The sequence below is a fragment of the Carassius auratus genome, chromosome 22 (genome assembly GCF_003368295.1).
Source record: "Carassius auratus strain Wakin chromosome 22, ASM336829v1, whole genome shotgun sequence".
Classification (NCBI taxonomy): Eukaryota; Metazoa; Chordata; class Actinopteri; order Cypriniformes; family Cyprinidae; genus Carassius; species Carassius auratus.
Window position 1 is genome coordinate 9,770,849 of NC_039264.1, and position 14,067 is coordinate 9,784,915.

Consider the following 14,067-nt stretch of genomic DNA (forward strand, 5'->3'; position numbering starts at 1 on the left):
ATTTCCCTGTTTCTACAGTTATGTGTTTTGCTATATTTATGTTGATACTATTATATGTAATGATACGTTTTATAATAAAGGTTGTAGGCTACCCATATGGTTTGCTTGCATCATTATTTCTAAACAAATGAAAATAGTGCACAATGCAGTAACGCCGACTTACAAATATGTGAGTGAATAAGCCTGATGATAAAAACAGTCGGCCCATAGGTTTAATGCACCGTGAGGTACGTTGAGGGAAAAACGGCTGCTAAATAAATGCAAACATAATCAGTGGCAGCTGTTTTAACTTCAAAGCGTCCTCTATAGTCCTGTTACAGGTGAACCCTTGCAGGAAAACCCGGTCACTGCTGCCACCTTTCGGTTGTTTAGTTACAGCGTGAATTGAACGAGTGAAGGGTGCAGAATTTCAACAATTGATTTACATGACAAACCCGCGACTAAAGTATTCAATGTAGAAACGGCTGTAGTTGCTTTTGTTATTATTATTGTAAAATAAAATGTTTATTTGTTTATAGAAAACACCCCAGGAACAGTTTATGGCTATCGCCATGTGTGTAACCTACTTCTGTTAATAAACGGAAGTAAACTTATGTTGTTCAACATAAGCTTATATGAACTGATTCACGCCCTTACTTTTCTTGTGTGTTAAATGATTAACAGCAGAATCTGTGTATCGTTTCATCACCTCTTTTACCACAGTACTAGAAGTAGTCTAGCCATTCGATCTACCCTCCAAACCTGCAGCTCCGCCTGACTCAGTCCATTTCATTACGACACGCGGATTTGGGATAAAGACGAGCCGCGACGCAAGCTCACGATGTCCGTCTCTAATGTGCAAGCGACACCATCCATCCAGATATGCAGGTACGACTCTTATGTACGTTAGCTCTAACCTTTATTAATGTCTCAATGAACGGATCATAGTTTACGTAGCTACGATATGAAGCGGCCCTATAATCCGACGTCTGCTACACAAATAGTATAAAACTGGATAATTTCCGGATTTCACTAATGCGTTTAAAGAAATAAACGAAATACGCGTGGATGTTACTTCTGTTTATTTCAAATGACTTGAATAAGGTTCGGATGCTGGTGCATTTTTCTTCACACCGGTCATGCCGTCTGTGATGACCTCAACAGTGATGCTGATGTAGAGCATTGACCGGAACACAAGGTTATCTCGGTCGTCGGGACAGAAATTATATATTCAAGACAAGAAATATGGGAGAAATACCGTGGTATAGCAAATATATTCCGTCAGATCCTGATATAACCGGGTGAATAAAAAGCAGAAAATGAATTGAAATGGCTGTCGTGCTTGCTATTGTCTTTGCATGAATTTTGACACTCAAATGTTAAGTAACTCCATTTGTTTCAGGATTGAACGTTAAAAAAGCCTGACAGTGGATAGCCGGTTAGCGCGCGGTGGTACAGAATGCTTGTCACGCGTTGCTCAAGCGGCTGCCCCCTTGCGCTTGTAAGTGGTACAGCAATCGCCATTGAATTAACAACGTGAAACTTTCGTGAGACTTTAGTCGGAGTTTTTGTCCCGGTGTGTTTCTGTAAATCTGCAGCCCTACACGTTACTTGCTTATGGCGCTGAGACCGATCAAACTCCTCCACCATCTGTGGAAACAAACCTGGGTGGCCAGAGCTCGGAGTAACGTTACTACATCGAGGTCTGTTCTTCGACCGTTTTTATCTGCTGGAAACATTCTACTGATAAAACGTACAGTCGTTTAATTCAGTTCATTACGGTGACTGGTTTTAACCTGATTTGGTACCATTGAAAATAAACCATGGTAATTTCTAAAACATACCTTGATTTAATAAGATCAAGCGACTTCTTCTTCTTCTTCTTTTAACTTTTTATGGCGGATGGCAAACCAACTTTTTGGTGCATTTACCGCCACCGACTGGACTGGAGTGTGAAGCACTGATAGACAAAAAAAAAAAAAAAAAAAAAAAAAAAAAAAATTCTATATGTATATTAAATTCTGTTAATTATTCCTATTTCTTTAATGTATTTTATAATAACACCATATATTCTTCTTTGTCCTGCTTTCTCGTTCAAAAGACTTATCATATTGAATGATTCAACACCCATGTTTTTAACTTCATTAATGAGCTTTAACCTTTCTTTTTCATATTTTTTACATTTCATTAAAACATGTTCTATAGTTTCAGGCTGATTACAATAAATACATTTACCTGATTCATGTTTTCCTATTTTAAACAATGAATGATTTAATCTGGTATGTCCTATTCGAATGCGTGAGATAATTGTATCTTCTTTCCTGTTCTTAAAAACACTTCTTCCATTTCCATTTACTTTCTGTTGAATATTATACATAAACCTGCCCTTGTTATCAGTTCCATTCCTCTTGCCATTTGTTATTCATGAATTCTTTTATTTTCCCTATAACTTCATTTTTGCTCAGAGTCACATGAATATCTATTTCTGTATGTTTAAGAGCTTGTTTAGCAAGCTTATCAACCACTTCATTGGCCTCCACTCCCACATGAGCAGGAACCCACATAAATTTTATCAAACTTACTTTACTTACTCTTAACAAGCTTGCCAGAATCTCATATATAAGGTCTTGCCTTGATGATTTTAATCCACTTGCAAGACTAGATAATGCTGCATAAGAATCAGAACAAATTACAACTAAGCTTGGTTTGACCTCCTCTACCCACTGAAGGGCTACCACCATAGCAATTAATTCAGTGGCATAGACAGATACATGATCAGTTATTCTTTTCTTAATTTTAATTTGAAATTGTGGAATGTATACTGCAGCAGCAGTTCTACCAGAGATAGGTTCTTTTGAACCATCAGTGTATATGTTTAACCATGATGAATAATTATGTTCCAAATACTCCTGGACAATAATGTTCTTGGGGGTAGCTTTCTCATTTTTCATTTTTATTTGTATCTGAAAATCTACATTAGGCATAGGAAAAAACCATGGAGGAATTCTGGATACTACCACAGTTGGACTAACATCACAATCAGCAATACCAACTACTCCTGCTTCCCTTTCAGCAATCCACCCAAAGCTTTTAATATTTTTATTTCCATGCTCCCAACATTCTTCAATTACCCCCTTTACTGGATGACATTCTTTATGTCCTTTTAAATTAATCCAATAATTCATTCTCATTGAATATCTACGGAGGTGTAAAGGAGCTTCCCCAACTTCTACCTGTATGGCTGCAATGGGAGATGTTTTAAACGCACCGCAACATATTCTTAAAGCTTGACTCTGCATTGTTTCAATCTTTTTCAGAGTAGTTTCAGCTGCAAATCCATAAATAATGCTTCCATAATCTAAACTTGGTCTGATTAATGTACAATAAATTCTTTTCAAAGACATTCTACAAGCTCCCCATTCTATCCCAGATAAACATCTTAAAATATTTACTCCTGTTTTACATTTATTGATCAGTTTTTTAGCATGAGTTGCAAATGTCAATCTGGATTCCATCCATACACCAAGATATTTAACTATAGAGACTTGCTCCAGCTCCTGGTTATACAACTTTAACTTAACCTCTGGTACTTTTTTCCCCTTTGTAAAACATATAACTTGGGTTTTATCCACAGATAATCTAAAACTCCAATCATTTGCCCATACCTCCACTTTGTCCACAGCTTTTTGTAAACTTTGGGACACACATGCAATATTACGTCCTCTTTTCCATATTGCCCCATCATCAGCAAATAATGCCCTTCCAATATCACCCTTAAAATTACTAAAAATATCATTGATCATAATATTAAAAAATACTGGGCTACATACACTTCCTTGTGGAGTTCCATTATCTATCGAGTATGTCTCAGAATACTCTACTCCTATCCTAACTTGTATTGTTCTTTCTAAAAGGAAATCCATAATCCAGTTGTATAATTTTCCTCCAATTCCCATGCATTTAAGTTTAATTAAAAGTCCCTCTTTCCAAAGCATATCATATGCTTTCTCAATATCAAATAAAACCCCCACCAAAACTTCTTTATTTGCCTGAGCTTTCCTAACATCGCCTTCTAAACTTAAAACTGCATCCATAGTATTCCGACCTGCCCTAAATCCACTCTGATATGGTGATATAAGACCTTTTATTTCCAATATATAATTAAGCCTTCGTATGATCATTTTTTCCATCAGTTTACATAAGTTAGAAGTTAAAGCAATCGGTCTATAATTAATTGGATTTGATTTATCCTTTCCGGGTTTGCCAACTGGTACAATTATCCCATGCTTCCATGAAGAAGGAATCTTCCCTGCATTCCAAACCTTATTAAAAAGATTTAAAATAATATTTAAAGATCTATCTGATAAATGTTGGATCATTACATAACATATGTCATCTTTCCCAGGAGAAGAATGTTTAACTCCCCATAGTGCCATCTTTAATTCATACATATTAAAATCTGCATCTAAAGCATCACCAGAAGGATTTCTTTTCATCATTAGATCTGGATATTTATTTTTGTTCAGATTTCTACTCTTTTTAATGTCATCTGATATATTATCATCACTATGGATTTTAACAAAAACTTTAGCCAACATTTCAGCTTTTTCATTATCTGTCACGGCTATTCTTCCTTCATCATTTTTTAAAACAGGAAAAGTCCAATTTCTATAAATTCCTCCCATTTTCCTAATTGATCCCCATACTTCACTTACTTCAATATCATCTCCTATTGTAGAACACCAATCTCTCCAGTACTTCTTTTTAGCTCCTCTTACTATTCTTCTTACTTCAGCTTGTGATTTCTTATATTTAATAAAATCTTCAAATAAATTAGACTTTTTAATTTTTCTAAATGCTTTATTCCTATTATGTATAGCATCACTACACTGATCTGTCCACCAAGGAACTGCTTTCCTCTTTTTACATAGTCTCTTTTTTCCAATAATTTTATCAGTTACCTCATACAAAACTTTACATATTTCCCCATTACATTCATCTATGTCTTCCATCTTATTCAGTTCTAATGCTGTTAATTCTACCTCACTTAGATATTGATATGCTTCCCAGTTTGCTTGATTAAATCTCCATCTTGGAGCTAAAATCACATTACGTTCTTTAACACTCATCCCTACCTTACATACAATTATATAGTGATCACTCCCCATACTATTATCTTCCTGAACTTCCCATACACATTTACCAGCTATCCCTTCAGAGACCAATGTCAAATCTATAGCTGACCCAATACCACGTACTAAATCTATTCTTGTGTTCCTGCCATCATTTATACAAACTAACCCGTTACTATCTATAATTTCTTCAACAACATCCCCATTATGATCATCTTTACTGCTTCCCCATAAAGTGCTGTGTGCATTAAAATCTCCACACCAAATTATTTTATGATTTCCTGATCCTATAACCTTTTCTAAGTCTTTACTTAATCTATTACAAGGATTATAATAATTTATTATTCTAATATTATGTTTCTCTGCATATATTTCTATAACCACCAATTCATATTCTTCAATTTCATTAATAACTCTAAATTCTAATTCATTTTTTATAAAAGTGGCCACCCCACCTCCATTTCCTGTCTTTCTATCTTTCCTTACTATATTATACCCTTGCAGAACAAAGTTTAATTTAGGTTTTAACCATGTTTCTTGTAGACAAATTACGTTTGGTTTCACCTCTAATAAGTCTATATACTTTTTAAATTCTGATCCATTTGCAATAAGACTTCTGACATTCCATTGCAGGATTGTTAAAACCATAATTATTATTATTATGTACTTCCACATGCTGATTGAGTACTTGATTGAGACTTTAGCATATCATTTATTTTTTCCAATGTAACACCAGCTACTTTCAAGTATCTCTCAGCTGCTCGAATTATGATTTTAATTCTCTCTGTTCTGCTTTCTGTTTGAGCAGAACAATTTACCACTTCAGCCATAAATGAGACAAATTCCAATTTCCCGATCACCAAACTATCCTCTTTTGTCTTACTTAGAACCAACATATTTTCATCCTGTTCTTGTACTTTTACCTCTCTGTGTGTCTGCTCTTTTTGTTTTGCTTTTTGTGCTGCTTCAGCGTAAGTTAATCCCTCAGTTATTCTCACATTTTGAATTTTCACAGCATGTTTGTGAACACTACATCCCCCAAAACCAGCACTATGCTCACCTCCACAATTACAACATTTAGCCTTCACTCCTTCACCACATTTACCATATTCATGGTCACCCCCACATCTCGCACAGCGTTGTTTTCCTCTGCAAACAGCACTAACATGTCCATATTTCTGGCACTTGAAGCATCTAAGCGGAGGAGGCACATAAGGTCTTACTGGATAGCTTACGTATCCTATTTTTACCCTCTCTGGCATTCTTTCCTCATCGAACTGAAGCATTACTGACAAACTATCCATTCTTTCTTTGTTTTTCACGTACTGAAGTCGTTTTGCTCCAACTACCTTCGCCCCTTCAACGCAACTTTTAATTTTATCAGTATTCACATCAGTAGGAATTCCAGTTATTACTCCTCTAACCCAAGGTTTCTTCTTCATCAAAGTGCATGACACCAAGAGTCCAAGCATCGAGGTTATACTTAGAGCCTTCTTTTGTTGTTTTTCATCCTTACATATGATAATCAAGTTACCATCTCTCAGAGTCTTTGCACTATGAATTTCACCTAAGGCTTTATTTAGCGATTTAGTTAGTTTAATTGGGTTAATCGTCATACCTGAATCTGCAAATTTCATCATCACTTTATATTCTTCAATGTTTTTCCTACTCACATGATCCTCCTTTCCACTATCCGTAAATGATCCTTGACTATTAGTTTTCTTTCTTTTCCGATTTACTACTTTCCACCATTCATTCCCTCCTGTACTCCCGCTACACGATTCATTTTCCATTTCCGGATCACTACCAGAGCTACCGTCATTTCCTGCCATCAGTGCTCCAGCAGATCAAGCGACTGTGATTGGTCCATCCTAATCAGCGCTGAGAAAATGATCAGGTATCACGTGACCAACCTACACCAACTATGTACTTCAGCATCGGTATGAACACTAACAATAGCACTGAGAGACTTCAATAGTCATTTAATTGGTACATTTTACATAGTACAGCTGTACAGAGATCTGAAATAGAGGATTGTTTATTTATTTATTCATTTTGCACATTATTTATTCAAAACAGTAGTCATTTAGCAAGTTTTGCGCCCCCACATCCCACTCAAATGTCTGGTTGCAATCTTGTAAATGACAGTCGTCAGTTCTGATAAATGACTAAATCTACCACCACTATTTCCCTATGCTATTGTGGTGAAATAAAGCTTCAGGGATAATTTAATATTTTAAGGGTGCTTTAGCAGTCTTGGATTGCAATGTAATAGCTCACTTTCCACAAGTTTTGTCAAGATTTGTGCAAGCCTAGATTGAGTCATATGAGAACTTTTCTGTATTACCTGACGTGTACAAAGAAATTAATATTACAGGTGCATTAACATATTTTCCCCTCTGACCACATTAAGACTGATTTGGCATAAATGTTCTTATAATGCTTTTGTGTTTGTCTTTGGATTGTATTCTTAAGAAAACACATAAAAAAATATATTGTTATAGACTTGCATTATAAAAAGTTGTGTGTGGCTTTTATTTTAATGATTTATATGGACTTATAGTACTAGTCAGTGTAGACACACTAGGGCTGGACAAGTCAATATGTATCGCGATATAATTTTTTTTAGTAACTGTGCTATGATTTTTTAACACATTTCTGATATTTCAATATCAGACAATCAGTTTGCATTTTCAATGAGACTGTCTCCAGCAACAAGGTTTAGTTGTTGCTTTTTTATTTTTTTTGTAGCACCTCAGAGCACTTTTAATACTCTTTATACTTGCTAAAGTACATTTGTTTCAATCTATAAGAATAATCAGCCTACCAAAAAAGTTTTCGTTGTTGTTGTTGATGTAAGAATTCTCTTCTGCTCACCAAGCCTGCATTTATTTGATCCAAATTACAGCAAAATCAGTATCAAACCTAAGTTTGAAATATTTTTACTATTTAAAAGAACTTCTTTCTATTAGAATATATTTTAAAAAACGGAATGCTGAATTGACAGCATCATTACTTCAGTCTTCAGTGTTACATAATCCAGAAATCATTCAAATATGATGATTTGCTGAATATCAGTATTTAAAACAGTTGAGTAATTTTTTTTTTCCAGGATACATTGATGAATAGAAAAATCCAAAGATCAGCATTTATCTGAAATAAAAAGCTTTATTTAAATATATATTTTTTATTTTTTATTTATAATTGAAATGATAGAAATTAATACTTTTATTTAGCAAGGATGCTTCAAATTGATCAAAAGTAAGGATACATTTATCATGTCACAATGTATGTGTATTTCAGATAAATGCTGTTCTTCTGAACTTTCTATTCATCAAAGAAACTTGAAAAAAAGTACTCCGCTGTTTTCAATATAATAGTAAATGATTTTTGCACAGCAACTCAGCATCTATATTAAAATGTAATTTATTCCTGTGATTTCAAAGCTATATATTTAGCTTTTTCCATGATCCTTCAGAAATATATATATATATATATATAGAGAGAGAGAGAGAGAGAGAGAGCGAATCAAACCCACAATCATAGGTCAAGTGGTTTTCACACGTCTTGTTGTGCCACTGGGATAACGGATGTTCACACAGATGCTGAAGTTCAGAAGTTTAGCTAAGAATGAGTTTAAAATGATGAACTTGTACATAAATGCACTGTGTGTCATCGTTTCATGCCACAGTACCTCTTGTAGTTTGGGCATCTGTCACAGTGAGTTTCAAACCCACAACATGAAGCATTTGGGATCAGTGCTGTAACATATTGAGCTAGTCACTCACGCACGTTCACCAGGCTGCTGAGGAGAGGTTTCAGTGTGATAATGAGCTGACTAAAAAACCTCTTTAGCATGTTAACCAGATAAACATGCAAAGCAAACTTAGTGCTAACGTAGCTTTGGTTAGCTTGCTAGCTGAAGAGCCACAGTAGAAAGAATGGTCAACAGTCAGCATACTAAGGTAACTAGCATGAGTCAACAAACACAGGCACATTCAGAGAGGGATTTCTCAGGAACCGTAGCGAAAGTTAAAAGCCATTCAGTCATTTCTGTGAGGATCAGTCCAAAGATCATCTGACCTGATTTTGAACAAAATTGGACAAAATTTGTAGATTGAGTAGTGAAAAAACCTTTTCATTTACCATGATATGGTGGAGAGGCATACATTTTTTTTTCAATAGTTATGAGTGTTTTTTTTGCCAAAGTATTTGTATCTCTGGAACACATTGCCATATCTAGTATGAACCCTCAGGTCATAGTGTTAAAGAAGTGTGCCAAGTTTCGTTTTGATTAATCAAAGTTTGGCTGAGATACAGCCTCTGAACCAGTTTTGGGTCAACATCAAGTTCACAACATAATAACTTTTAAACAAAGATGAATATCAAAATTCTGCTCAGTCATTTTTGTGCAGTTCAGTCCTAAGATCATCTCTGCCATTTTTGGGGGAATAAATATGTCTAAAACTCAGGGTTCAAAAGTTATAGCCATTTGAAAAGTGATGTTTCCGCTGGTGATGGTGCTATAGAGTCGGTCCTAGAGACATAACAAACATGAATATATACTGTAAATATAATTGACTAATCAATGAGATGAGTATATAAATGGCTTAAATTATTATTATACATTTTTATGATTAAATGGAATAATACAATTATTAAAGCTGCGGTAGGGAACTTCTGACCCTCTAGCGGTTAATAAACAGAACTGCTTGCGTCTTGCGGAAGAACATCGTAGCCGGAACTACTTCTCTGTTTATGTCTATGAAGAATCACAAAGGTACTGGGTTACTCCGCCGCGGTATCCCCGAAGCAATCTAAAATAGTCCGAATATAAACACTTATTATAGGTGCACCCTAGTGATTCAGGACAAGGAAAATGGATTCATGGTGTACTCGCTTATTTTATACATTTTTCTACATTTTGAACACAAACAAAGTTACGGACCGCAGCTCTGATTGGTTGTTTCTTACCGGGAGCGGATGACTTTCTGCAAATGGCAATAGGACCACTGGGAGGAGCCAGAGGAGCTTGATTTTTTTCACAGATTATCTGTCTCATATTCTACTGTCAAGGACATAATGACAGGTTTAACAAATATGTAAAAAATATTTTTTTTACAAAAGTTCCCTACAGCACCTTTAAATGATAATAAATGAATGAAGAATACATTGATATATAACAAAGTGAAACAAAACAAATGCTTGATTGATCTCTTGAAGCAACACACACAATGACTCCTCAGATCCTTCTCAAGCTCTGTGTGAGTCTACTGAAGGCCCACAATGTTTAAATGAAGGTGGGTGGAGTCTGTGTCAGTGAAGCTGAAGATAATGATGTCACAAACCATGTGTGTGTGCACTGACAGAGGAAATGAACTAAAGAAAGGTTACACTCACTGATATAGTCACTGTTGTGCTGGGAACTTCTCAAGAAGTCATGGCGTCTCATTATGAGCTCAGCAGGTAGTGTTGACTACTTCATCATACTCTTCTAGACAGAAGATCGATTCATTTCATACTTGTCCTGAAGTAGAGAAAGATCCTGATGTTCTTCTAAAGGTTTAGACTTGTGTGTTTGTAACATCGTATTTCATATCGATTCGAATGTTTAACAAAAGAATGCGGTGAATGAGTATCGTAACTTTAGTTCGTTGTTTCATTTGAGAAGTGTTTTGTTTTACGACAAGATACTGTTTTGGCTGTTCAGAATCTCTCACCAAACTGGTTGTGTAATGTATGTAATCAGGTCTGCTTCTGTGTTAACTTATGTTGTGTCATCGTGTGTATTTGTGGTTGTTGTCTTGTATGTCGCCATTACAATGAAAAGCATTGACACAAACAGCAAAACATCCAGTATTGCTAGGTTAAGTATCAGCACTCTGGAAATGCTGCTCAGTCAGTCAATCATGTTTAAGGATGTGAACTAATAGAAATATTATTACTGGCTGTGGTAATTCTTATAGTCACTTCACAATATGTGGATCTTGTAGCCTTAGATTTGGGTCAGCGTGACCTATGTATAAGATATCAAGATAAATGTAATATTATTATTATTTGTGTGCACTTGATTTGTTACAGGTGAGATGCAATATTGAATATGGTATAAGTATACTGTATTGTGCATCCCTATAAAACCTGTAAATGATATGCAAATGTTTTCTTTCTTTAATATTTCAGGATCATGCGTCCCGATGATGCCAACATTGTTGGCAATGTTCATGGTGGCACTATCCTGAAGATGATTGAGGAAGCAGGATGCATCATTGGCACACGCCACTGCAACACTCAAAACGGGGTGAGTTTTTTCACTGCCCTTTAGTCTTACGTCATAGGAACAATAGTGAATGCAAGGCTTTGGACATTAGTGTGTTGTGTCCTTTATATAAGTGTGATGTGTCTTGCTAGAATAGATGAACATTATAAAGATGTAACTGAACATTCTGATTGATTATTATTATTATTTATTTTTTTCATGTCTTCTGCTTAAAAATTGCTATTGTCTGCTGTAGACAGTAGAGGGCACAGGAACATCAAATATGTAGCACATTGTACACAGTAAAAATGTTTCACATGTAGCTACTGAGTTGTACTGTATAATTCTAGTGTTTGTAAAGTGCAATTGAATAAGAATTAGTTTTGGTGAATAGGATCGTTGTGTGGCTGCTCTGGCTCGGGTGGAGCGCACAGACTTCCTGCACCCAATGTTCATCGGGGAAGTGGCCCACGTCAGTGCTGAGATTACCTACACCTCCAAACACTCGGTCGAGGTGCAGGTCAATGTCCTCTCAGAGAACATAGTCACAGGTCAGTCAAAAGTTATACAGGATTGTTTAATGGATTTTATGTTCATGCTGCCAAGCTCTTAAAAAACACACACTATAAAAATATCATTATAGTAGCACATATGATAAATGCACTTCATTTGTAGTCTTTAGAAGTCATATTAGTATCATGTGTGGAGCACAGATATTAATAAAAAATATTCCCTCCAGCAAAAGCTCTCAGGCCTCACAGTTTTTGCATAATCAAAATTAGCAGGCCACAATCGTTATGAGATGTGCGAGGACTAGTGGCATTCAGTAAGATTTACACAAAACCTGACATTATGCATCTTCTACACTGTTGCTCTAAAGCAGGGATCCTTAAATCTGGACCTCGAGATCCACTTTCCTGCAGAGTTTAGCACTAAGCCTAATCAAACACACCTGAGCATGCTAATCAGTGTCAATCAATGTCTTTGGGATCATTCGAAAATTCCAGACAGGTGACTTCGATCAGGGTTGGAGCTAAACTCTGCAGGGCATTGGACCTCCAGGGCAAGATTTGAGGAAGGGGGCTCTAAAGCATCATAAAAGTTTTTTTTTTTTTTTTTTTTTTTTTTTACATAACAATAACTATGTCCTCAATTGCTGTTTAACATAAACCACAATAGATTCAACTAAAAAACAACACGAGACTCTAAATGAGAAACCTAGAAAAAAACAACAACTGCACGATAACTTCATGAATTGTGAATACAAAGATTGCATCTGTAATCAGTTTGCAGTAATGATTGAGATTCCATTGAAGCTGGTTAAAACAGGTGTGAACGGATTTCATTGTGTACATTCATTTTTCTGGGTTAAAGGTCAGCGTTTATTATTCAAGAGTTCTGTGTCAAAGTTCATTGTGGTTTGGGATACTGACAAACATCACATTATCAAATTAGAATGAGCTTTAATTGCTAAAGTAAGAATTTATAGGTAATTTCAGAATTGGCCAAATACCCTACAGCATTATTTTCCTGTTTAACACAAAGAAGCTGCTTTGATGCAATCTGTATTGAGTGCTATATAAACTTTAAGCGCTTTGCCATATTGATATTAATTTATCAGAAGTCAGTTTATTTAAACAATTACAGTTCAAAAGCTGATGCTACATTATCCCTCTTTCTAAGATCTCATCTCAAGATGGAGCTGTAGCTCAATAAAACTAATCTGAATATGATGTGAGTCTAATTTAAGACTCCTATAGAGAATTACGGTGCTTTATTATAGAAAACAGACCTGGTCACCTTAAGATTTGCTCATATGAGGGATAGTGTATCAAAAACAAAAAAGCAATACAAGAGAAGAAGAAAGTGTACAGCTTAAACAAAAGCACTGTCCCCAAGGAACATGTTGTTACCACAGCAACAGGGTTGTGATGTGGAAAAAGCACCCCAGCTCGGCGTGGGTGAAGTACTCAGTCAGTAGTAGTGGAGGAAGAGAGACACCTCTGGACTCCCTCCGCTTAGGGGTTGCCACATTTGAGTACTTGCTATGAATCCAAGAATACCGGTAAAAGAACGTCACGGTCCATATTTCACTCCAAAATCAAAAGAAAGAAATAATATTGCATTAAAGTATTTCAGTGAAATCTAATTATAATCCAATTACAATAACAATTCGCAATTATTAGATTGTTTTCCCTCATTACCTTAATGGTAAAAAAAAATCATTACAAGTGAAAAAAAAAAAAAAAATTCATATTTCTTATACAATGAACACAGACATGATGGAGATCATTGCTTTTATTTTAAAGACTCTAATTAGTCTAAAAGACCCTTGGGTCAAGCTCTCATACTATAACATGATAAATGTTAAATTATTATTATTAAATTAAATGTTAATACATTTAAATAATTTAAATTATTATTATAAATAATAATTTTAAGGACCATTATTTATTTATTTATTTAGTATTTCTTTTTGGGTAGTTTTTTTAATCACAATTAAGCAAATTCTCAATCCCATCATGGTATTTGAATTTTATCATTTTAAATAGTATTAAATGTTCAGTATTTTAATACTGATTTTTATTTAAACATTAAAAGCTGTTGCAATAACTATTAAAGTGATTTAATATTTCTTCTTTGTTCAGTTTTACTTTATGATTAGTGAAGCACATTAGTTAACAATGAAAAACACAATCA

General features: G+C 35.1%; 1 protein-coding gene across 7 annotated transcripts in view; it reads left to right on the forward strand.

Annotated features, from left to right (window-relative positions):
* The first annotated feature begins 629 nt into the window (after positions 1-629).
* The window catches only part of LOC113039651 (cytosolic acyl coenzyme A thioester hydrolase-like), a 67,012-nt gene continuing 53,574 nt past the window's right edge, over positions 630-14,067 (forward strand). For 2 of the 7 annotated variants that reach the window (XM_026197629.1, XM_026197630.1), the window contains exons 1-3: positions 10,496-10,577; positions 11,292-11,409; positions 11,762-11,918. In XM_026197629.1, the coding sequence (XP_026053414.1) occupies positions 10,552-10,577; positions 11,292-11,409; positions 11,762-11,918 (301 nt within the window). In that variant the 5' untranslated portion in view covers positions 10,496-10,551. Of the gene's footprint in view, positions 868-1,473; positions 1,683-10,495; positions 10,644-11,291; positions 11,410-11,761; positions 11,919-14,067 lie in introns of those variants that run through there. The other 5 variants (XM_026197627.1, XM_026197632.1, XM_026197625.1 and 2 more) reach the window with 5 other exon arrangements.